We start from the raw sequence: 26,902 nt of genomic DNA, 5'->3' as shown, positions 1-26,902 counted from the left end.
GTACTAGCAATTAAATGCCCGGCATATCAGAAAACTGACACCATGGTAGCTAAAGGCAACAGTGAAGCAGATGAAGTAGCAAAACAGGCAGCAGTGCCATGATGGCACCTGTGTTAACAGATGCAGCTGCTCACCCTTGGTCAGTCTGAATTCGCTTATAGTTGCTCAGGAAAAGGCTAACGAGCAAAAAAACCATCCCTGGATACAGTGAGGTGCACTCAGAACCATTCAACCACCTGATGTTGGTCTTACTGAGAAGTCACAGACATGTTGTGCTACTATCGTCATTTCTCCATGCAACAATCTATCTTCCACATGTATCAGATCACTTCACAGTTACCTTAGCAACCCCTACTTCTCTAAAGGACAGACTTGTCCTATGACATAAAAAAATCCATACCACCTGTGGTCTACATGATAAAAACACAATTTTCCCTTTTTGCATGGTCCAGGGGGAGTAACTTGAGAATATCACAAAAAAATGACACCCGTGATAAGAGTAAGATGATGCTGATATCATCCAAAACCCAAACATGAGTGGAATCTTTTATGACATGTAATACCACTAAACAGTGGTATTTTTCTGGGTCAACACACTGACGCAAGAATACTGTGTCAGCCTGTATGGAGCAGAAGAGGAAGACTCTTTAGATTTATAATGTGCTACAATAAACCTCATGCACAATGCTTGCAAGTTTATGATGTAGGCAATGGCACATGGCTGTTAGATGTCGTTTTTTGGTTTTGTGATAAAGATAAATACATAAATTCAGTATTACCACCTAACTGGACAGACATATGTGCACCAGTCATATTAACAGGACAAATCAACTAACCAGCAACAAACTTTATGAGATTCCAGATGCCTCACCTTATTATGTCTTTATGGAAAATTTTAGCTATTTAGATATTTTTAAAGTAGCTCAAGATTGTTTGATCACACCAGGCCATGCAGAAGAATAGTAACTTTTGCGTGCTCTGTTAATTAATATTAACCCTATAATACCCTTTGTACCATATTTGATACTGAGACATCTATCTCATCAACATGATGAATACTTGCCATAATTTCAAAATGTTATGGACAAAATTCTTTTTTTGTCTAAAATTAACATTGTTGTTAACAAAAAGTTGCCAAAAATGGCCAATGTATCAAGTGCAATACAAAAAATATATAACAAATATATCATGACGAACATGATATAGCAAAAACATTTTGTGAATTTTTCATAAGCGTTAATAAACATCTCAGTTCCAAAAAAATCTGAATTTTCCAGCTATTTTTTGATGGGTTGGGTCTTACAGGGCTAACTCCCAGAGTTATTCCCCCTGAAATACTGTTTTGAGAGTAGTTAATCATTTATGTTCATTTCAGTAGAGTGGTACAAGAAAGTCAGATTGGTGGTGGGGTTACTAATCCTACTCCTATCGACAGTGTCTAAAGCTGAGTGATCTAAACAGGACCAAGTCAGATAGGGAGTCCCCTGAAAACCTGTGCCACCCTGACAATCCTATACAGCGGTCCCTCGTTTATTGCGGGAGTTATGTTCTAACAATAACCTGCGATAAGTGAAATCTGCGACGTAGCCAGCTTTATTTTTTACAATTATTATAGATGTTTTAAGGCTGTGAAACCCCTCACTACACACTTTATACACTTTTCTCAGACAGGCATGAACATTTTCACACTTTTCTGTTTTGTTTAAACTCTCAAAGTTCAAACCTTGTTAGAAAAAAAAGTCCAGAATTATAGAACAAAACCAAAGATCAAACCCTGTTTTCAGGTCCAGAACATGAGAACAGAGCAGCTGCCAGAGAATTCAACATTAATGAATCAATGATACGGAAGTGGAGGAAGCAAGAAGAATCAGTTGAATAAAGTTTGATTTATCTGACTGTTTTGTTTCACTTAATGCGCCTTATAATCCAAAAAATACGCTAACTTCTACCTTCCTTTAGCATGTCCAGAAGTCTAACTTTTTGTGCGATGGTTAGCATCTTCCTCTGCCTTTTGGGTGCTACTGCAGGCGCCTTTGACGCTGCAAAAATTTCATCGATATTGTTGTGTTTGTTGGGGAGAAAACTTACAAACATACAGTGCAGCACTTCAGAGTCAGACTGCTAGGATCGAAGATTTATGTGAATTTTACAAGTTGAACACATGCTGTACTGTACAGGAGGCACGGCACGGAGGAGATTGATTGACAATGGTCTACAGCTGATCAGGACGCAGACCACGATGCGCTGAAAAAAAAAAAGCATGCAAAATGGCACAAAAAAACAGCGAGGCCGCGAAAGGTGAACCGCATTATAGCGAGGGACCACTGTAGCGAGGAACAAGCACAGCTTGAAAATGGAAGGATTAGTGCTACAGTGAGATTTGCAGTCTCAAAAACAGAATAGTTTATTTTTCATTTGATGCAGAAATCATCAGTGTGGGCACAGCCAAGAAAACAAACAGAACAATCAAGAATGAAAACACAACTAACCTACTAGACTGAAAATCCGAAAATTAAATACAGGCATGTAACCTCCCTCCCTACACGGGAGAAATGGTTTTGAAGAAAAAGGTTTCCCACCCCTACAGCTACCAGGTCTATTTGCTTTATAAATATTACTGTATACTTTATAATATATTGTCACGGTCCTGGGTCTCCTGACCCAGCGTTTTTAGTTCTTTGTGATTTTTGTATTATTGTACTTGTGTGTGATTTATTCTATGGCTTCTAGTTTTGATCCCTTGCCCTTCATGTCTCTCTGTGTCCCCTCTGTTCTGTGTAATTGTGTGTCTTTGCATGTTTGAGTTTCTTGTTTTCTGTCACTCTGCATTGTGCATTATGTTCTCATGGTTGGTTTTTTGTTACTCTCTCTAGTCTAGTCTCTTGTGTTCCCAGCTGAGTATTTCCCTGTGTATTTTGGTTCTTAGACCTCTGCCTTATGGTTTATGTCTCTGTATTTCTTAGTTGCTGTCTCCACTGTGTCAAGTTCGCGTCTCTGTGTGATACTTCCTGTTTTACTTTGATGGTCCGTGTCTCATGTGAATGCGTCCTGCTTTGCTTGTCTCGTCAGTCCTGATTTCTCCCAGCTGTGCCCTCCTTCTGTGTCTCATTCCCCTCGTTACTTCCCAGTGTATTTAAACCCTGTGTTTCTCTGAGTCAGTGTCGCGTCGTCCCTCATGCTGTGTGGATCTCCCTGTGTGTCTCTCTGTGAGTTTTCCAAGTTCCCAGTTTAGATTAGTTTGTATGTTTTTTCCCTGCCAGCAAATAAAGCTGAGTTTTGAGTTCACCTCCCTGAGTCTGTGAGTCCTGCACTTTGGGTCCAACTCCTGCCTGCCGCACAGCGATTCATGACATATATACTGTAACTATTATAAAAATATTATTCATAATGTTTTTATAATATTTACAGTATATACAGAAAAAAACTAACTAGCTCTTCTAGATGCAGAAACTTGGTCACACAATACACAGCTAAACACACAACATGGCCATGATGGAAACAGAAAGTAGGCGGGGCCAGCTATGGCGTTATTTTTATGCCACTATTCTGAGCGCACGCAAAAAAAATTTTGCAGGTGCAAGTGTTGCATTTTGAGGAGAAATTTATTTTGAGTGAAGAAAAGCTAAATTTAAGTGAACAAAATTAATTCCTGCGTGCAAAAACTGTATTTCAGTGTTTGCTATTATACACACACACACACACACACACACACACACACACACACACACACACACACACACACAATCCTTTCATAAATGTCAGGTGCCTAAATACTATTTGTTACTTGTAAGATGAAGCAAGCAGCCCCTCTCACTCAGTTTTTGCATTTGCGCTCGCTCGCAATGTGTTGCTCGCGCTCTCAACATTTCTGCCTGTGCGCGCTCAACTCTTTCTCTACACCGTTATATTTGTGCCACAAAACCAGCCAATCACAGACTTGGATGTGTAAAAATCTGATTGGCTGTTCTGGTCTCCAATCAGCTCGAAGTGACGAAATGCAATATCCCAGAATGCATTTTGTCCAAAACTCAAACGAGGCAGTGGCAGAGGAACACAGAGTGGCGGAGTTTGAAATATTACTCTGTCTGGGTCACAAAATAAACTTTTAAGATTTTTTCATGTGAGAATGTTTCTGTGTAAACTTCAAATATCTGGTCGATTTATCAAGACATCACATATTTGCATGAGTGCTCTGACGTTTTCGGAGATGCCTGTTACCCACCAGCTGACCGCACAGCTGGACTGGCCATTGAGCATCCCGCACATTTTCCCGGTGGGCTGATGTGATTTTTCATTTTTCTGTTTGTTTGTTTGTTTTTGTAACGGTATAAACAATGAAAGGTGGTGGATTAGCCAATTGGTCATGATCAACTCTGGGCTGGACCAATTACAACACATCTGTATTGAGGGGGAAAGGAACGCGATTCGTCCCGGAGAATGAAAAAAAGACACAAAGCTGAAGTTATTCTGTCTTTGCTGCACAGCTGCCTCTTCTTCTCTCATTCTCTCCCCCTCCCTCTCCTGTTGCTACTTCAATCATGAAACTGATCAATGATCAGCTGATCGTCTCTCTCGTTTGTTTAGCTCCCACTTTGCGCCAGAAACAGGAAACCAGCGGATGTCACGCTAAACAACAGCAGCACGTTTAAGCTTGATAAGCTGTTGCTAGAATTTATTTAATATTACTTTCTAGGATCAGCTGATGTTTGCTGGAGCCACAGCTGTAAAAGCTGCTGCTCATGATATCGGTTTGGATATGTGGTGAGAGGGAAACATGAAGGTGATACAAATCATACATATATACCAACAACACAGTGTACATCACTGTCACAACAGCGTTTGTTTTAGTTCAAAGGCTTTATGGTTTTTCCTATAATACCTGCTGGTGAAGTCAGTGATTTTTTGTCAGTTCAGCCTTTTATATTATGTTTAACCCGAGTGACCACCCGGTCAGCTGGTGGGTAACAGGCATCTCCGAAAACACTAGAGCACTTATGCAAATATGTGATGTCTTGATGAATCGAGCAGATATTAGAAGTTTACACAGAAACATTCTTGCATGAAAATATCTTAAAAGTTTATTTTGTGACCCAGACAGAGTAATATTTCAAACTCCATCACTCTGTGTTCCTCCGCCACTGCCTCGTTTGAGCTTTGGACAAAATGCATTCTGGGATATTGCATTTCGTCATTTCGAGCTGATTGGAGACCAGAACAGCCAATCAGATTTTTTCGCATCCAAGTCTGTGATTGGCTGGTTTTGTGGCACAAATATAACGGTGTAGAGAAAGAGTTGAGCGCGCACAGGCAGAAATGTTGAGAGCGCGAGCAACACATTGCGAGAGGGGCTGCTGTTGTGTGTGTGCGTGTGTGTGTGGGGGGGGGCAAACTGTTTCACAGTCCTCATTCACCATTAACTATGAATGAATGATGCGACCAGTCATGGAGCGTGCAGATATGGAAATTGAGGAGCATATTTGTGGACTTCAGCCCAAAATACTTTGAGGCAGTGGTTGTTAAGAGGATTTGGAAAACACCCACAGAGAACTTCAGTCTAATAGAGCAGCGGTCCCCAACCTTTTTTTGCGCCACGGACCGGTTTATGCCCGACAATATTTTCATGGACCGGCCTTTAAGGTGTCACGGATGAATACAACAAAATAAAACTAGTACCGGTACCGAAAAAAAGAAAATTTATTCATAACACACGTGAAAAGACCCAGGAAAACCGAGTTAACGATAAAAACGATAACGAAATAACGCTGAAAACCGATAAAAACCCTGAAAACCAGACATTTCACACCTGAGCCTCAACTCTCGTGGCCCGGTACCAAACGACTCACGGACCGGTACCGGTCCGAGGCCCGGGGGTTGGGGACCGTTGTAATAGACATTGTACCTGGCTGGCTCAAGGATTTGTTGTTGTCGACAATCCATCCTCCCACGACAACAATAACAACAACACCCCCAGTGTCTCACCTCTAGTTCCACATCCTCATTGCTGCAGTTGTAGCCCTGCACTCAGATCACATCACTCCAGCTGTCTCGCTCAACAGCTGCCCCTCCTCTGCCTGAGGATCTGGTCATGAGGGTGGTCTGGCAAATCTTGTCCCCAGCCACCCACTCACCAGACGACCACCACATGCCAATTCTTTGCTGCCACAACAACCTGCTTCCTGTTTGAGGAAGCTTGGCTCTCGGTGGCGGAACTGAGACCAACTGCCAGTGACCATCATCATCTCAGATGAGCTATCGTCTGACCTCTTGGACCTAGTTCCTAACCTTTTTCCCACAAGCACCTTCTTCCAGGAGGAAGCAAGGTTCCCATTGTAGTCGCTCAATGCTCCTAGAGCCCACTTCACCACCTGCATCTGCTGACGGTGGGCCCCAGCCAGGGTCCGCTGTTCTGCCTGCATCAGCTATCGGTTTTGAGGCATCACCACCACAGTGAGTAAAACTAATTAATTCCTGTGTTTTGTCCTGACGCAGGCACTAAAAATAAACATGAGTTTTCTGTTTTTGAGCCAGTGAGTTTCATGTTTACGCTTTTTGTTTCTGCGCTGGTTAATTGTGAATTTTCTGTCTTTTTCTAGCAGTAATACCCGTTTCTCTGTCTGGTTTTTAAGATTTTGAGCAGGCAGATATAATGAAAGTTGTCACTGAGATCTCAGTTTCTGAGTCAGTCCATATGAAAACTGAGTTTGGTGTTTCAGACTCTGGCAATGTCTCTACCAAGTGTTGGGATTGAAGATGTTTGATTTCTCTTACTGAAATAAGCGGTTATAATTATTTTCATACACACATTGCAAATGTGCTCATGAGAGTTGGCACTCAGTCTTTTGAAGGTCAAAAGCTTCGTTCGGCGTGATGTCCGGACTGATATATTGTAGGAAATGACTGCAAACACGCTTACACACATAGATTATGATTAGAATACGTCTCTGGGTCCGAGAGTCCCGAACATGATATTTTAAACCAATTTTGAATCACTAGAAGAACAATGGATAATAACATCAGATTATCAAGGCTTTTCTGTCTCTTACAGGCGATGGAGCAGATACCAGACGAGGTCATGGAAATACGAGGATGCTTCGCAGCAGACACCAAGACTGCCACGTCCATGCAGGAGGAAGATAGCTGCTATAATCTATGTTTTTGTCTCACTATATAATGTTGTACAGCCCACTTTAAGTTCATCCTTGTTGTGAGACATGCTGGAGGTCCACAGCGCTGTGTAAACTTGTAATTTCAACTGCCAAAAGAAAGGTAAATCCTTTTTTAAAAGACAGACCTTTCTCCTGAGGTTCCTTCCAAAAATTCTGAACACGACACAAGTTAATTGTGTTAGATCTTTCTCATGTAAAGACAGATTTTGTTTTTCTGAGTCAGTATGCAGAAAGTGTTTTCTTTCAGCAATAACACAGAAAAAAAAATAGAGTTTTGTGTTTTGAAGCCTGAGATGGACGAAGATTACTCCGCCCTGTACCACCCCAGAAAAAGAGGTGGGAAAGACGTGAGGTACAACCTGGCCTTGTTCTCTGTCTACCACAGGGAGGTATGGTCTAGAAGTTCATAATAACGAGTCATTTTCTGCTGCTTTAAGAAAATCGTACATTAAGTTAAGCACATGTACTTACGTAATGCAGGGTGGTACCACGTCACTCTGGGGGGTGCAGGGCTCCTTCTCCTCCAACTCTGGACAATCTATTCCTCCACCCACAGGGAACTGGGTCACTTTTCTAGTGCGAGTCCACACCGCCTTGGGACTGGTGGGGTCATAGCACTCCTTGGTGCAAGCAGACCATTCGGACCATTCAGTCACATCACAGTCTTTGGTTATCACACAAGCCTGGAAGGTCACTGGCAAAGTCTCCTGAGAGCATAGGCTGTAGAACATGAAAACAAAGACAGCAATGTACTCGATGTAACCACTTAAATGTAATAAAACATGTTTAGAACTGTGCAAAAGTCACAATCGATCCACATTTTTTATATTTTGTAGGAAAAACAGAAATACTGTAACTGACATAATATAAGAGTTATTAAAAAGAACAGGCTGTATGACGTGCTAAAATTTGGTTTGATGTAAAGAAAAAATATTTGAATGCTTTATAATTATGCAATATTTTATCTGTGTGCAAAATGACTGCAGCAAAAGCACAACATTTAAGTATGACAGTTGCATCACTGAAACATCACTGATCATATTTATAGTATAAACACAATATCCTCGGGTTCACAGAAAGCTGGCAGATAAAGAAAAGAAGAAAAGAGGAAGTCAGTGCGAATCAGAATCAGAACTCCGAGCTGCATTTCAGTGGCCATTTCTGTTGTTACCGTTCGTTCACTCCAAGGCTTTTCTCTGTCTGAGGCAGCTAATGTGATAATCGGCATATTGAAGTTCCAAGAATCCAAGTAATTTATTTATATTTTCTGTGGCTGCTTCCACAGGCCATGGCTTTGCTCTTGTTGTTTTTATCACTGCGTTTGCTTTACTTTTTTCAAAAGAAAATTATTTGCGATAATGATGTGATGCTTCTCTTTTTTCAGGTTCTCTAACACTTCCATTTTTCTTCTTTTCTGTATGTTTTAGATTTTAACACGCACACTTTCTTTGCTTTTCTGTGTTAATTGTTTTATTTTACTCTCATTTTGCCTCAATTGACCTGCAAGCCTCTGCATCATGTTTTGGTTATGACCATATGAGGCTTTAGATGTTAAATGGCCTGTTTCTTATTAAGGTTTATATGGCTCATGTGTAAAGTGTAAAGTTACTGAATTTACTAAATTTTAGATTTCAGATCCAAAGTTAACACTGTATATATCCCCCAGTCCTCTAGTCTGTGGTTAGATGCTCAAAGCTAACAATTATGTTTGCCACATTGACTGACATTGAGTATTTTAAACCCTGGGCTTATTAGCCTTTTTAATTATTTACTGTATATTTTAAGTTAAAAACAACAAACAAACAAATCAGCAACTGTATTTTGGTAAATGTGGCAGTTATTGGGTGGCTCATACGTTTAATACCACTTAGTTTAATTCAGAGTTAACATTCTCAAATACCAAAACATCAGCACCGACCTACAGTAACCTATCAAGGCAGCTACAAACTAACCAGTTGTGTGTACTACTTAACTTATATGATCTTTGAGTTGCTTAAACATTGACAGCAACAACTTTGTCAGCTGTGTCTCTGATATCCCTGCAGCCAGCCAGTGAATCAGGTTGTGGTTTATGGTGTGCTATAACCACATCAGCCTATTCCTGCCTCAGCTTTTGATGGATGCAAGTTGTGTTTTTAAAAGAAAAAAAATGAATGAATACAAAAACACTGATTGAGCTTGGAAGCTGTGTATATTAATTATGTTACGTTTTCATCAATTAAAACTGATAGTAATCTTGTTAATGGGGGCATGATAAAATATTTATAAAACACATTTTTGGGTGATTTTTCATCTTTATTAAAAAAATGAAATTATCATTGAGTTTAATTTAAAACCAGTAATGAATAGAATAACAATTGTCAACTCTAAGACAAGCTCAAATATCAGATCTCAAAGATTTAACTATAGCTGTCAGTCTGTAAATGATTTTTAAAAAAAGAAGACAAGCTAACATGCTGACAAAGAAAATGATATCAATACTCTATGAAGGATAGAACCATGACATCACAGATAACAGTTTATTTTCTTTATTGTATTTCAGTCATGGTTACCTTAGAGCTTCGACAGCCCCGCTCTTATGCACACAGGTCACTTCTCTGGTCTGAAAACCAGTTTGTAGGTCCCAGAACTTTCCTCCCGGGCGATTCTGACGATTCTTGTTTCTCTTCTTTTTGATGAGTTCTCTGGTCTCAGCATCTTTTGCTTTGCCCCTCTCCCTTAACCTCTCTTGGACTTTCTCTCTTAATTTCTCTCTTTTTTCTTTGTTTTTCGCTTTTTTCTGTCGTTTCGGCCGATCAGCCAGTAGCGATGGCCTGTCTGATTTCCTATTCCTGTTTCCCCTGCCCAGTTTTCTTTTGGATTTAAGTGGATTTTCGCCTTCTTTGGGCTGTTTGTCTCTTTCTTTTAACTGTTTTTCACCCTCTCTGGTCTGTTTGCCATCTCCTCTGGGTGGTTTTTCACCCTCTTTGGTGAGTTTGTCTCCCTCATTAGAAAGTTTATCACTTTCCCGGGGTTGTTTTTCACTCTCTCTTGGTGGTTTGTCTGCCTGTCGGGTTTGCCTTGGCAGTGGAACAGTGCATGGGCCCCAGGGACCCACCCTGAGACTGTAAAGGCTCTCTTCTCCCTGACAGGGACCTAGCTGGCATGTCTGAAATTCAGTCAGATTTGGGCAGGCTGCCCCACCAAACAATGGTGGAGCCAGGACAAAGCGAATGCGGTTCTGTAACCCTATCCCGCAGGTTTTAGAACAGGGAGTCCATGGGCTAAACTCAGACACCACACAGCACTGAGGACATGGGATGAGACAGGCCTGCTCTAGGCGTGGTTTGGGCTCAAAGTATTCACAGATTGCATCTTCTGCAGGTTCCCCCTTTGCTTTTTGAACACATCCCACCTCACGGGTCTGAATTCCTTCCTCTCCCTGAGTGCACGTAGTAGGACGCTGCACCCTTGCACTGCGCATCACTGGGACACACTGGTTCCAGGCACCCAGCTGCCAGTCATATAGCTCTTTGTGCCAGTCACACACCCTGAAGCAGCTCTGCTGGTTGTCTGGTCGTTCTGCTTGGTCACAGTTGGTATGCAGGGTGGTCCAACCTTCAGAATGAGCACACCATACCGCTCTACTCTGGCTGCCTCCAGGACCACATTCACTTCCCATACAACGACCCCATGGACCTGTGAAATGTACATAAACAGAGAGGTCAGAGAAGAATCAGCAGTCGTGCTTTTTGCAAAGGGAAAGTCACAGTTTTCATTAGCCATGTATCTTAATACATTTAGTTTCATATTTTAACCTTGTTTTTCTTGTTCTAACACTATACTAATCATTTTAATAAGTTAGGTCTGAGCAACAACTGTATAAAAACGCACAACATGGCTCCATTTCCTCAAAATTTTCCAGTTATAGGGGCTACCATGTCACATTTTTGAAACGAGATACTGCCACCCACTCACCCACTGGATGTGATCACACAAACTTCCCCCTGCACTTTTTACACAGCTTCACTGCTCTGGTTGTTTTTAACGATCTCTGCTGGTGGTTTTACTGTGTCTAATGGCTTGTTAAACTAAGGTAAATACAACCACAATGATACATTGCAAAAGGAATACATGTTAACATCTTATAGATATATACCAGCGGTCCCCAACCTTTTTTGTTCCACAGACGGTTTCATGTCAGACAGTATTTTCACAGACCGGCGTTTAAGGTGTGGCGGGTAAATACAACAAAATAAAAGATACGACAAAAACTGGTATTTTGTAGATATAACAATAAACGCAAATTCAGTGTGTAATTGTGTAACTTTATTAGCAGCGTCCTCCTGAAATGCGCCAACAATATTGAGAGTAACGCCCTCCTCTCTGCTCCTAATGCTTTCTGGTCACTATGGTAACGCGTGAATATTTCTTTTAAAATAAGACACAACTACAACACGGGAAAGACCCAGGGAAACCGAGTTAATGATAAAAAACCCTGAAAACCATCAATTCCACACCCGAGGCTCAACTCTCACGGCCCGGGACCAAACGACCCGCGGCCCGGGGGGGGGGGGGGAACCGCTGCTCTATACAACATGTAGCATCATTCTGAATTCCTATTGTTGATGAGTTAGCTAGGCTAGGCGCTAGGCGCTAGCATACGCACTATGTTATAGTGTTGTTGTTAGCCATCCTACACACCTGTGTTGCTGCCAATAATTAAGTAATTTGTCATTCCTTAGTTTTTGTTACCCTCGTTTTAAACAGAGAGGGAGGCCTTTGACATTCAACTAAAAACAACTAAAACATTCAACATTCAACTAAAAACTTTCAACTGCATGTTAAATTTAAAAACACAGCAGTTGAAGTTTTTCTAGAAGTTTAATTTGTTGTTTTTACTTAACAACAATTCTATGATCAGCTGCATTTACTTTGGGGGGAAACAACAAGCTGGATTCATGGGTCCAGAAGACAGACTTCTTCTCTTTCTTTCATCATAGCTGTCTTGTGTCTGTTGCATATGTTCACCAAGGCATACGTTCTTTCAGAAATATCAGGAGGACTGAAGGTCATCGCAGGGATCAAGCAGAACTCTTATTTTCACCATCAGCTTCCTCAGAAGGAAAATCCTCTTCAGACCTCCACTATAGGCCCACTCAGAAAACAGACAAAACTAGAACTTCATGAACAGTGTGACAGCAAGCTTTGCTTTTTGTTATGTACAAATACTGCACATTATCACCAGATGAAGCTCAAAGTCTGGACTTTTACATAATGATGTTCAGTCACGAAGAAGGTTACACATTACAAATATATACATATAGGGCGATCGTGGCTCAACTCGTTTGGAGTTTGTCTTGTAATCAGAAGGTTGCCGGTTCGACCCCCGGCTTGGACAGTCTTGGTCGTTGTGTCCTTGGGCAAGACACTTCACCTGTTGCCTACTGGTGGTGGTCATAGGGCTCGGTGGCGCCAGTGTCCGGCAGCCTCGCCTCTGTCAGTGCGCCCCAGGGTGGCTGTGGCTACAATGTAGCTGCCATCACCAGTGTGTGAGTGTGTGTGTGAATGGGTGGATGACTGGATATGTAAAGTGCTTTGGGGTCCTTAGGGACTAGAAAAGCGCTATACAAATGCAGGCCATTTACCATATATATATATATGAGACTTTTGATCTTCCATCGGGTTTTTGCTGTCAGAGAAAATATCATGTACTCTGTATGCAGCTTCATGCATTCAGCGAAAGACCAAACTGATGTACTGTTTATTCTCCTCAGTGTAAAGAGCAGCATGGAAGTGGGTAATAATCTATATAATGATAACAGGTACATGGATGTTTAATACCTTTGACTTTTTGTCTTTGACTTTCTCATAAACTAATTTCAGTTTACAGTAGCAGTAGATATTTTGGTAGCGTAGCCTCTGTACTTTGTTCATCAGCTAATTTTGGAGTTTTTACTCCCATATTCACTTAGTGTATTAAGCTTATGACATCTTGTTGAGCACAATTGTGCATGGAGCACAATTAGACCACAAAAATATTTTTGCTGTGATTACTTTGTAAGAACTACTCTCTGAAAAAGATAATATATATTTTTTATTTTTCTATTGAATAGATTATAGAGAATAGATAAACATAAAACCAAGAACTTGACATTTCACAGTCAGCCTTTCATAACCCTTTCCAGTAGAGGCAATTCAATTCCAGTCCTTAAGAGCTGACTGTAAAAGCGCCCATCAAAATAACATTCATTATCAATGTTAGCATTATGGAGAACCACATTAGCAATCTAAAAGCTAAGTGCTCCCTGGTATAATGCACTGACAAATACACACAGTTCTAATTGTTAGCGGCGTGCGGATCGATATTGAAATATCGATTCTTCTGATACCGGTAATTTATGTTCTAGAATCGATTCTCATATTAAAATATCGACATTTTAGTATTTTGGGGTGAATTTGTAGTTTTTCATTAACAGGAACACAGTGGAAAGAAACTATATCATTCAGATCATCTAAATTGGAAGGAATTGCTTCCTCTTACGCCTTTCATAGTCATACGGCTGTATAAATGTGTCGCAGTCCCTGGCGTGTGCACTGACGACAATGACTGAGCGTAAACTGAATCATGTGTGGACGTATTTTACCTCCACAAACAGCCAAGATGCGGTTTGCGATACATGTGGCAAGACAGTGAGGAGTTGAACACCTCAGAGTAAATCATATTACAGAATATGATAAGCTTATGTTGAGGCGAACTGAAGAGGAGGAGAGGGACAGGTGCTGCTAGGGCGAGACAGACGTCTCTCGCAGAGTCCTTTAGTGCTGCAGGCAGGCAACATGCTCAAATAGCGCACAACTTCAGGTTTTTTTTTATTTCTATATGATAATTCTGCATTATTAAGCAACAAGAACAAGTAGTGTGATGTCCTGTAATCATTATGAAGCTATATTATTACAATTACATAATACAACTATATATTGTTTTATAAAATACAATTAAACATTACGTTTTTGTACAGAGTATTGGTATTGGATCAGGATCAGCCACAGCCTGCGCCACAGCCTGCGCCACAGCCTGCGCCACAGCCTGCGCCACAGCCTGCGCCGCCACAGCCTGCGCCGCCACAGCCTGCGCCGCCAGTGGAAGGGCTCAGCGAGCCGGAGGAGCTCAGCGAGCCGGAGGAGTCCGCACCACACGTGGATGAGCTCAGCGAGCCGGAGGAGCCCCGCGCCGCAGCCGGAGGAGCTCAGCGAACTGGAGGGACCTACTCAGCCAGAGCTGGAGGTCGGCGTGCCGGAGGGACCTCCACATCCAGCGCGCCCTCCACACCACTCACGTCCAGCGCGCCCTCCACGCCGCCCACGTCCAGCAGCACAGGCACCATGTCTACAACTTGCATGGCCAGCACATGGTGGATCGTGTGTTGTGCTACATTGTCGCCAGGGGCAGATCTAGAAGGGTGGCATGGGTGGCAAGTGCCACCCTAAAATGATCCCTTGCCACCCCAAGTGCCACCCCAGTTTTGCATATGACTGTGTTGTTTATTAAAATAAGATAGCATTAACAGTTTGAGCGCAGTTACAGTCAACAGTGAATATAAATGCTATATAAAACACCATGGGAATTTCGCTTTTTACACAGGTGGTTGGATGTGACATTGTGGAAATGGAAGGAAGGTGAGTGTTATTAACCCTCCGTGGTCCACGGACACGCTGCACCTCCAAATCACACGACTGATGTAAGCTGACATAGCAACAAGCTGCAGCCAGCTGAGTCTCTATTTCAGCCCACATTGAAAGTTCGGACTTCAAAGTTTTTACATTTTAAGTACAGGCCAGTAAATCCAGAGTTATGATAATATATATAAGCCATGCTCAGTGTTGGGGAGTAACGGAATACATGTACCGCCGTTACGTATTTAAAATACAAAATATGAGTAACTGTATTCCGTTACAGTTACCGTTTAAAAAGGTGGTATTCAGAATACAGTTACTTTGTTGAAATAAATGGATTACACTGCGGTACTTTCCTGTTTCATATTGTCACGGGTCAGGACTGTTTGGGTTTGTTTGACAGCTACGTTCTGTTGTTCCAGGCGGCAGCGTTACGGTTTCCATGGTTACAGGGCGACGCTCTCTCTCTCTGCGACTGTGTGTTTCCTGGGTGAGAGAGCGCCTTTTCGTTGTTGTGCTAAGCTAACAGGCAGAATGCTACAAGCATAGCTCTAAAGAATGTAGCATCATGGGCAGTGTAGTCCGTGCTGCAGGGAGAATGGACTGCCATACACGTTATGTGTCTGTGAGCGAGGGAGGGAGAAAAAGGGGAGTGGAAAGGTACGAGTTGTCATCGAGGAAAAACGGGAGCTGGAAGCATGTAAATATAATAATAACCACTGCAGCCAAGAAGAGTGCCTGACGAGCCCAGTTGTAAGTAAGCTATTAAGACTCGACTGTACACCGTGTTCGTGTTTTCCTCCGAAACAATAAGTTCCATTGGAGCAGCCTTTCAACGCCTCTCTCTGTCTCTCACAAGAAAAGTTGACCAACACAACAAAGTAAAGCTATTTTTCGGCTACGAGCCGACAGGGACCCCGCCGTATTAGTCAGAGGTCCCTTTACTACAGTTCGGAGTCGCGGACCTTCAGTAACAGTAATAAATCACACAGCAATAGTACATTCACGTTGTTGTAAAAAGCATGATAATATATTAAGTAATCCAAAGTATTCAGAATACTTCACTGTCATTGAGTAACGTAACGGAATACGTTACAGAATACATTTTGGGGCATGTATTCTGTAATGGAATACATTTTAAAAGTAACCTTCCCAACACTGGCCATGCTTTTTTCTAAAAACTGTCGTCACGTTTTTGTGTGTGTGTGTTTTAAGCGTTTTCTAAGGACAGCGTGAAAACAGTAAAGAAAGAAATAAAGCCACGTTTCCTTTCGGTGGAAAAATGTACCATGTCCACAAATTAAAAAAAATTCAACACGTGGGATTTGGTTGTTTAGGAAGAGGGGAGAGTTTTGGGAGTGACGGTAACGGCAGCGAGACAGAGCGAGCGAGCGAGTGAGAGAGAGCGAGAGAGTTTTTAGCTGTGGGAGATTTGTAACGTTTAGTGTGTTGTGTTGTCTTGTGTAGTTGTTCTGTTGTGTAGTTGTTGTTTTGTTTTGTGTGTCAGTGAGGGCACTAATGAATGCCACAAAGGCACATTTGCAATGTAAACACTGTCACTAAGTAGAAAACCAGCAGAGTGATACACCTCCTGTTGTCAGGCCTGCAGGTTTGTCCCTGTGCTGTTCTCCTCTGTCTTTTGGTGGACAAACTTTTTTTTACTGGCACGCATCATTTGTGGGGCATCTTATTGCGAAACCTGATTGTTCTCTCATTTTAGTTTTAGTAATATTTTTAAATGGTTGTAGAAAATGAAAAAAAATGTCAGGTGTATTGGCTGCATTTTTAGATAAATAGCTGTTTATGTTTACAAAATGTACATTTTATATTTGCATTTCAAGTTATAAAAATTTACTCAACATGTCTGTTTTTTTTTCAGTAAAGAAATACTAATAGGATTTTAAGTTATTTGTGTGATTTCAGATCAGTAATACTAAAGCAGTATGTGAGTGAAAAAAAACAACTAAATTCAGTTGAGCTGAAAAGATACCAAACAAGGCAACGGGGAAAAAAATGAAACAATTTGAGGGTGAAATACAAATAAACACATACAAATACAACTAAAAGGAGTCAAAAATGGCCGGTTGTATTTCAGACCTCAGTGGGTTAATCCAACAAATCATGAAAAACTAGGTTTAAATTTTTGTTCATGACAGTGCAGATTTCTGACATTTTGTGTAATTTCAGCTGTAACAATGTGACTGTTTTCTAACAAAAAACAGTGAAACTTAAGTTAGACTTGTGTTTGTAAATGAAGCGCCCCATGTTGTGTAGCTTTCTGGATTTTATACTTATTGGGCTGCATATTTATTTATTATGCAGACTATACAGTACATTAGATCAAAACTCACATGTTTTATGTAACTAAAGTGTGTAATTATGTGGGCTACAGACAATAATTAAGTTATAGACTATATTTCTATGAAAAAGTGTATACTTACTGCATTTGAATTATTTTAACCATATGTAACCACCTGCATATGTGTTTGGGAAAAAAAAGGCTTTGATTTTGCCATCCCATTTGATTTCTTTGGCACCCTAAGAAAATTTCTCTAGATCCGCCCCTGATTGTCGCCTGCCACAGCTGCCACGCCGCCGCCGCCACGCCCCCGCCACTGGACACGTGACCGCCCACCGTGGCTGTCGGACCCATGGCTGCCCGCCGGAGCAGCAGCGTCGCCGCTATTGGACGCGTGGCAGGCCGCCGGAGCTGCGTCTGACGAAAAGCCACAGACCACGCAGCAGGTATATCGTCGCCTCGACATCTGCCTTTGTTGTAGCATTTGTGTCACATACTAATGATTTCAAGTCAACAGGGACGCATCTGTCAAATTCAAAGATGACGCCTTTGTGCTCAGCTGTCTTCGCCTCTCCTTTCGACTCCTCTTTTCTGACTTTTGCATTGTACTCCTCATTCTTTTGGTAATATGGTCATTAGGTGGCAATGCACTAATTACTTATGACCACCAAACACTTTCAAATCTTCGATTCTCTCACTCCTATGGTTCGGATCCATGCTGGACTCTGGGAGACGCCACCCTGTCACGATCGGACTCCTCCACCAGCATATCGTGTACAAGAAACACTATAGGAAGCGGGGCAAACAGAGTGGCTTTCGCATCTGTCTTAATGGTTACCTTAAAGCACAGGCTATGGCTAATCCACATGCTAGCATGGATATTCTACATCCTCCCTCTTCCTCCCATGACTGCCTCCTTGCCAGATCGCTTAGCCTTCGGTGGATCTGCTCCGTCGGACAGCAAGTCTACCCAGCCCTCCCAGTGGCATGCCTGCCTATTCATACCTGGATAACGTCTTCCAGAGGTGGCGTTCATCATAGCAACCTAAGCCGTTTGCGACGCGCTACGAGTAGGGACATGGCGCCCATGACACGGATGGCTCTACTAAATGTAAGGTTGCTAGTGAATAAGACTTTTGTTTTAAATGACTTTTTCCTTGCCTCGGGGCTGGACGTTTTGTTCCTGATGGAGACTTGTATTCACCCTGGTGAGTCCTTCTCCTTCTCTGAGCTTGTTCCGCCAGACTGTGCTTTCTTCAGCTCACCTAGGCTTACGGGCAGAGGTGGTGGCTTAGACTCGTTTTTAAAAAATAACCATAAAATTCGGCAGCTCCCCTACACTACCTACCCTGGCTTTGAAGTCCAATTAATGGAGTTGGCCAATTCTTCTAAAGCTCTGTGTGTTGTGGTCTACCGACTGCCGAAATACAACAAGGCTTTTATTCAGGACTTTGCTGATCTATTAGGATCTGTTCTTTTTAAATATGACTGGTGATTTTAATATTCATATCTGTTGTAAGGATGATCCATTAGCCAAAGACTTTCTTGCTCTAACTGACTTTCTTAACCTTGTTCAGTGGGTAAATGAACCAGCCCACTTTAAAGTCCATACCCTTGATCTGTTTTTTTCATATGGCCTGGACATTTGTATTTAAGACATTGACAATGTTGGGATCTCTGATCACTTCCCAGTTGTTTTTGATGTTGATCTATGCAATACAGAACTGCACCCTGAGAGCCTCCGACGCCCTATGTGCATAATTAATTCTGAAACTGTGGCTAATTTTTCTGTGGTGTTCCTTAATTCTGCACCCACTATTACTGATTGTCCCATACCTCATACAGTTGATGACTTTGCTGATTCTTTGCTATCTACATGCTCCTCTATCCGAATGACGTCACCACGTTGCGGAGCGTCATTTACCTGGCAGGAAACACGGCGCCTAAGCGGCTCAAACGCTCAAAAGTTTGGTTACACTTTACGAGAACGGATGACAACAGGGCAACTTGCAATACTTGCAAAGTAGATATTTCATTTAAGGGAGGAAACACTACGAATATGCAAAAGCATTTGCTCACAAAACACACGATGACCTTAAAGGAATGTCGTGTTTTTAATTCCGCTCCAGACTCGTGAATCTCAACCCAGCAGCAGCGGTAATGCAGCAGGTAAATAATCAACTAACAGTGCATATTATGTTAGCGCGATCTGCCTTATTACAAAACCTGCCTGTGCACTTAGGTGACCATGATGAGACAGAGTCTGGCTCAGATGCTGGCAGTTCTCGCTGCAGTCTGCCGGTAGCGTCTCCTTTCAGGCCAGGATAGACGAATGTCACCGAGCAGTGACTCAGTTTGTGGTCAAAGGCTTGAACCCATTTGCCACAGCAGATGATTTTCAGTAAGTGAATGTGTTTAATTGTAGGCAGGGACATTACTGGATATTCTTGTATAATTGCTACTGAATAATTTATGTTATACTTTGTTATTGCTACAGAAGAATATTTATTTTATTATTTTACATTTACAATTTTTTTCCCGGGGACCCTGTGACACCCCATTGAAGAGCCGTAGGCTGGATCTCTTAAGATCTCACTGTTGGGTTTGTAAGGCCATGTTACTTGTTACTTAAATCTTGTTCAAAGAGAAGATATAAAGCAAAGTTCTAAGCTAATCGACCTTAGTGTTCTCCTTTTTTAAAAATAAGAATCGATAAGAGAATCGATAAAGAATGGAATCGTTAAACAGAATCGAAAATGGAATCGGAATCGTGAAAATCGTATCAATACCCATCCCTAGTTCTAGCCGGTGTCACTCACTGCCCTTAAGCAAATAGTTGAACAACTGAAAAATACAAATTCTGTACATGATATTCTCCCATCACGCATTATCAAGGATGGTTTTGATGCAATCGGGCCTAGTATCTTAACTCTAATGAATTCTTAATTGCTTTCCGGCCATGTTCCGTCAGCCTTTAAACACGCTGTAGTGCAGCCTGTTCTCAAAGAAGGAGCCTCGATCATAATGACTTTGTGAACTACAGGCCGATTTCCAAAATCCCATTCCTGTCCAAAATCTTGGAGAGATAGTTTTCTCACAACTCCAGGCCTATCTGGATACGATGGATTCATTTCAGCCTGGCTTTAAACCACGTCAAAGCACTGAAACAGCTCTGCTGAGAGTCGTTAATGATCTTCTCCTAATTGCCGATTTAGGTAGTTCTGCGGTCTTAGTCTTACTGGACTTGTCCTCAGCCTTTGATATGGTGGACCATAATATTCTACTAACGAGGTTAGAACATACATGCATTAAGTGCAGTTTAAGAATCTGAATGCTCGGAAAGCTCCCGGCCCAGACGGTGTGTCTCCTGCCACCCTCAGACACTGTGCAAACGAGCTGGCCCCAGTGTTTTCTGGCATCTTCAACTCCTCACTGCAGGCATGTCATGTGCCTGCCTGCTTCAAGTCCTCTACCATAATCCCTGTCCCCAAGAAACCTAGGATCACTGGACTAAATGACTACAGACCCGTGGCTCTGACATCTGTGGTCATGAAGTCATTTGAGCGCCTAGTTCTCTCCCATCTCAAGACCCTCACGGCCCCCCTCCTGGACCCCCTGCAGTTTGCATATAGAGCCAACAGGTCTGTAGACGACGCCATCAACATGGCCCTACACTTCATCCTGCAGCATCTGGACTCCCCAGGAACCTACGCCAGGATCCTGTTTGTGGACTTCAGCTCTGCCTTCAACACCATCCTTCCAGACCATCTCCAAGGCAAGCTTTCCCAGATGAATGTGCCTGATCCCATCTGCCGGTGGATCACTGACTTCCTGACGGACAGGAAGCAGCACGTGAGGCTGGGGAAGAATGTCTCGGACTCCCGGACCATCAGCACCGGCTCCCCTCAGGGCTGTGTTCTTTCTCCTCTGCTCTTCTCCCTGTACACCAACTGCTGCACCTCCACCCACCAGTCTGTCAAGCTAATCAAGTTCGCAGATGACACCACCGTCATTGGGCTCATCTCTGACGGGGATGAGTCTGCCTACAGGAGGGAGGTTGAACGTCTGGTGTCCTGGTGCAGCCACAACAACCTGGTGCTGAATGCCCAGAAGACAGTGGAGATTATTGTGGACTTCAGGAAGCACACAGCCCCACTCCCCCCCATCATCCTGACTGACACCCCCATCACCTCTGTGGACTCATTCCGCTTCCTGGGTACCACCATCACCCAGGACCTGAAGTGGGAGCCCACCATCACCTCCGTCATCAAGAAAGCCCAGCAGAGGATGTACTTCCTGAGGCAGCTGAAGAAATTCAACCTGCCAACACGGACGATGATGCAATTCTACACTGCAATCATCGAGTCCATCCTCACCTCCTCCATCACCGTGTGGTACGCTGGAGCCACTATCAGGGACAAACAGAGACTGCAGCGTGTTGTGCGCTCTGCTGAGAAGGTGATTGGCTGCAGACTCCCATCTCTGCAGGACCTGTACACCTCCAGGACACTGCGGCGTGCAGCCCGGATCTCAGCTGACCCTTCTCACCCTGGACACAGTCTGTTTGACCTGCTCCCCTCAGGCAGGAGGCTCCGGTCCATTCGCACCAGAACCTCTCGCCACAAGAACAGTTTCTTCCCCTCTGCTGTTGGACACATGAACAATAACCACATGATTGTCCCCGCCACTAACACATGACCCTACGCTGTGTCACTGCATCATTTCATGTCTGGCACTGATCACCACCTGCACTCATGTATATATCTTTCTACGTAGCACTCATAATTCTTATTCTCATGTATATATCTCATGTATATCTCATGCACATATCTTTCTTTCTACATAGCACTTTAATTCTTATTGTTTGCACTGAAGCACCGCAGCAAATTCCTAATGTTGTAAACCTCAACATCTGGCAATAAACCCATTCTGATTCTGATTCTGATTAGAGGTGACACCCTTAACTGGTTTGAATCCTATCTTTCGAGCAGGTCCTCCTCTGTCATTCTGGGTGCCTATTCTTCCTCTGCTGCAGCCTTCTGCTGTGGCGTGCCTCAAGGCTCTGTGTTGGGCCCAATGTTGTTCTCTCTCTATATGCTACCTCTAGGCCTAATCTTTGAAAAATACAACATTTCATTCCATTGCTATGCTGATGATATACAAATTTACTTTCAGCTAACTGACAATGTTGCTCTGTCACTGCACTGCTTCCTAGAGTGCATGAGAGAAGTCAAAGACTTTGGGCAGGTTGCTTCTCCCCAAGACAAGAACTAACAGACTTAAAAACTCCTTTGTCCCACACGCCATCAAACTGTTTAACTCCTCTCTGTGGGGGAGAGGGAGGGGAAACAGGAGGAGAAAGGAGGGGGGACAACTAAGCTGTAGTGCCTCTTCACCTCACAGTGCAATACCTTTGTGCAATACTTTTGTAAATAGTCAATGGTGCAATAGACCTCAATACTTGAAATGTGCAATTCACTTGTATTTTTATTTTTATTCCTATTTACTCTATCCCCTTTGTATATTTTATTTATATATGTCTGTGTATTTATATGTGTGTGTGTGTGTGTGTGTGTGTGTGTGTGTGTGTGTGTGTGTGTGTGTGTGTGTGTGTGTGTGTGTGTGCTGTGCTTTTGGAAATTGTGGTGTTTGACAGTCATTTCCCCCGGGGCCAACTAGTTGATACCTTTGGATCCCTCGCCACTTTTCTCTCTGACACTGTTAGTAATCTAGGTGTGCTGCTGGACAGCTCCTTCAAATTTGACAAACAAGTGACCTCTGTAGTCAAATCTAGCTTCTACTAACTGCGTCGTATTTCGAAGGCTAAGTATTGCGTACCACATAAGGATCTTGAAAAGCTTATTCATGCCTTTGTGACCTCTAGATTAGATTACTGTAATCCTTTTACTTTGGTCTCCATGCTGTTCTTCTCCATAGATTACAGCATGTCCAAAATGCTGCGGCACGCCTTTTGACTGGTACCGGATGGTTTGCCTCTATCACCCCTGTCCTTTCTGATTTGCACTGGCTCCCCATCAAATACCGCATCGAATTTAAAATATTGCTGCTTACCTTCAAAATTATAAATAATACAGCACCTAGCTATCTTGCCATACACCCCTGGGAGAGCCCTCAGATTATCCAACCAATTACTCTTGGTACAGCCTAGATCTTGGCTCAAGACCAGAGGTGACCGTGCGTTTGCCCTGGTTGCACCTAACCTGTGGAACAACATTCCCATTGCTATTCACACGTCTGACTTCTCTTCATCCTGGCGTTGTTCCCGCTGGTGCAGGGTCCGCTCTTCGGCAAAGGTTTCTCCATTTGGTTCTGTCCAAGGCGTCCTCAGGTGATGCGTTGATGGTCTTAATGTCCTCCTTAATTTTGTCCATCCACCATTTCTTCGGTCTGCCTTCTGGGTCGATCATCATTGCCGTTTTTGCACGTCTGACTCCATCCAATTATTTAAATCACGATTAAAAACTCACTTATTTAATCTTTCTTTCCCAGTTAGTAAACGCCGGTATTTTATAATCAATTCCAATTTTATCTTTCTATATATATCTTCTTCTACTTTAAACCTGTGTGTTTTTAGCAAGTTTGATTTGATATTCACTTTTATTCTTGTGTAATTAGTGCCATTGACCTGTTCAGTACTTTGTTAATGGTCTTATATTATTCATGTTTTAACTTGCTGTTTTATTGTGAAGCATTTTGGTATACCGTTGGTTTTTAAATGTGCTATATAAATAAAGTTGTATTATATTGTATTGTATTTCACGGGACACTTGGATGCGTTGTTATCGTGAAAACCATGCACATTAGTTGGTTCTCAATTGTAATGGAAAATCAGTCGAATCCAGTCAAGTCGTAATGAGCCGTGGCGAATTGTTCTGAGTAGGTACAAATGGAAAAGAGGCTTTAGAATACCATGACCTGGATGACTGTGAACATACACAGACACATGAGTCACAAATACACAACAGCACAGATGAAAGGTTTTACAGTTTTTACTACTGTTTCTTTACAGTGCCACCTCTGGGTTCACAAGTTTTCAACTGGGAAATTGGAGTTGGGGGTTCCATATTTAAATTCTGAGTGGAAACTTAGAAGCCTTATTCAGGAATGCAACATAACTCTGTAAGCCTTCTTGCCCTTAACATACCAACTAACCATGACTGTTGTGAAAGTGAGCTTGTCTGAAAACAATCACTTTCTGTTTGGTGTACCACACTGATAGCAAACACCAGAACCTCGCCCTCCTCCATCACACAACTTGTCAAGCCTTAACATTTTAAGAATTTCTACTTTTCTACTACTGTTCTTTACATTGTTTCACAAAGGTATATCTGGAACAAAAGGGAGAGACTGGAATTGCTAGAGCAGTTTTGATGATTGATCTCAGGGTTAAGCAGGAAATTTGAGCAACAATGATGTTCTCAGTGGCAGATGGCCTTATCAAGACTCCTGAGGAACTGGTGGCACTGAAGATTATCTGAGAAGGCATCTGAGTCAGAAAAGTAGTCCTGAGGAAGTACAAGAGACATGTGATGACTGGGTGGAGAGAGAAGAAAAATGGCATAGAGGAGATAGCCAGGTGACTCTTTTTGTGAAATCTGTCCATTAGTCATTATTCAATCTGGGCTATAAAGTGGAGAAGCAAACAAGATTGAATTAGGCTGGGTAACATGGGAAATGCACTCCCTGAGGTTGGGGGTGAAAGGATAGGGTGGTGAAAGGAAAAATAATAGGATGAGAGTGGTTCAAGACCTACAGAGGCTGGAATCATCAACTTTGCACTCAGCATAGAGACCAATCCACTTCTTCTTATCTGATTATGACACTCTACTTGGCAAGAGGGGAAATGTCATCAGCACCTTGAGCCATTACCCTGCTGCTCTTTGTTTTCTGGAGGCAGAGGCTCCCAAATGTCTGTGACGAGAAGTTGTCTTTGTTATGAGATGGTCACTACAAATCATAAGTGGAGGCAAGGCTACTAAAATTTTCATGTCGGGGTGAAACCAGTTCTCTTTTTACATAATGAAATACTATTAAAAGGATTATATTGACCATATAACATATGAAAGTGCTAGATTACTAAAACAGTTTTTAATACCCAAGTGGGGGAAATAATAGTGGATGTTTTAAAGCTGCATAAAAATAGGTGATGGGTAGACAGATGTCCAATACTAAAACAGTCCTTCTGCCTACTGCCAGGGAACAAAGCAGTGGCAGCAATGGTGGCGGTGCTGTGGGGGTTGGGTAGGATATGGTTGGATAGATTTCTTAAATGTCAGAGGGGTGAGGTGGGATTAGACAAAGGAGGAGATGGGGGGTGGCTGGGACTGCTTTATTAAGACATGTCATGTCAAACCATGCATCCTTTCTTTAATAGACAAGCAAGCAACTCAGAAACAACTGTGCAGAATACAACCTGATAGTTTTAGTTGCATATTAGCCTTTTGATAAGTAAAATAACAATGTTAGTTTGTGCCATTTAATTCATTCATTCATATTAGAATGTCATAAATACATTGTTTTGTCAGAAATGTGTTCCTCTTTGTAATCGTTGTATATGGTTTTCATTTAATGTCACAGACAAGTCAAGATGAAATCTGTCTTGAAAATCAGTGTGTACATAAACCTTTACTATACTAATCAGCACAGATGTCACGTCAGTTCTCTCCACTTTGTGCTTTTCCTCTTGATAAATATTTACATTTCATGACAACTTAAGTATCTTTCTTTTACAGGAAGATTAAATGTCTAAACCAGTTGTGCTGGTTTAAACTGATTTAGGTTTTTGACTAAAACCTTTAAAAATGATAAAACTTGATTACCAGATAAAAAATAGTAAAGTGAGACATTTACTAATAAAAAACCTTTTAATTTTTATTCATCTTTATTTTTCTTCACTTGCAATATTTTGGGCTACATATTCAGTTTTTGTAAATATATACTTTTTTCTTATTTTAATCAGTACATATTGTACAGTGGGGCAAAAAAGTATTTAGTCAGCCACCGATTGTGCAAGTTCCCCCACTTAAAATGATGACAGAGGTCAGTAATTTGCACCAGAGGTACACTTCAACTGTGAGAGACAGAATGTGAAAAAAAAATCCATGAATCCACATGGTAGGATTTGTAAAGAATTTATTGGTAAATCAGGGTGGAAAATAAGTATTTGGTCAATAACAAAAATACAACTCAATACTTTGTAACATAACCTTTGTTGGCAATAACAGAGGTCAAACGTTTACTATAGGTCTTTACCAGGTTTGCACACACAGTAGCTGGTATTTTGGCCCATTCCTCCATGCAGATCTTCTCGAGAGCAGTGATGTTTTGGGGCTGTCGCCGAGCAACACGGACTTTCAACTCCCGCCACAGATTTTCTATGGGGTTGAGGTCTGGAGACTGGCTAGGCCACTCCAGGACTTTCAAATGCTTCTTACGGAGCCACTCCTTTGTTGCCCGGGCGGTGTGTTTTGGATCATTGTCATGTTGGAAGACCCAGCCTCGTTTCATCTTCAAAGTTCTCACTGATGGAAGGAGGTTTTGGCTCAAAATCTCACCATACATGGCCCCATTCATTCTGTCCTTAACACGGATCAGTCGTCCTGTCCCCTTGGCAGAAAAACAGCCCCATAGCATGATGTTTCCACCCCCATGCTTCACAGTAGGTATGGTGTTCTTGGGATGCAACTCAGTATTCTTCTTCCTCCAAACACGACGAGTTGAGTTTATACCAAAAAGTTCTACTTTGGTTTCATCTGACCAC

The 26,902-nt window shown here is 42.2% G+C and overlaps 1 protein-coding gene across 1 annotated transcript in view; it reads right to left on the bottom strand.

Moving 5' to 3' along the window:
- The window catches only part of LOC309698623 (thrombospondin type-1 domain-containing protein 7A-like), a 180,982-nt gene that overhangs the window by 123,914 nt on the left and 30,166 nt on the right, over positions 1-26,902 (bottom strand). Inside the window, exons 2-3 of the mRNA XM_082521193.1 lie at positions 9,719-10,844; positions 7,638-7,886 (exon numbers count right to left, since the gene is read on the bottom strand). Coding sequence (XP_082377319.1) covers positions 7,638-7,886; positions 9,719-10,844 — 1,375 coding nt within the window. The remainder of the gene's footprint in view (positions 1-7,637; positions 7,887-9,718; positions 10,845-26,902) is intronic.

This window comes from Aulonocara stuartgranti, assembly GCF_965226115.1.
Source record: "Aulonocara stuartgranti genome assembly, chromosome: 22".
NCBI classification, from domain to species: Eukaryota; Metazoa; Chordata; class Actinopteri; order Cichliformes; family Cichlidae; genus Aulonocara; species Aulonocara stuartgranti.
Note: the sequence above shows the minus strand (reverse complement) of the source record. Positions and strands in the feature narration are given on the sequence as shown.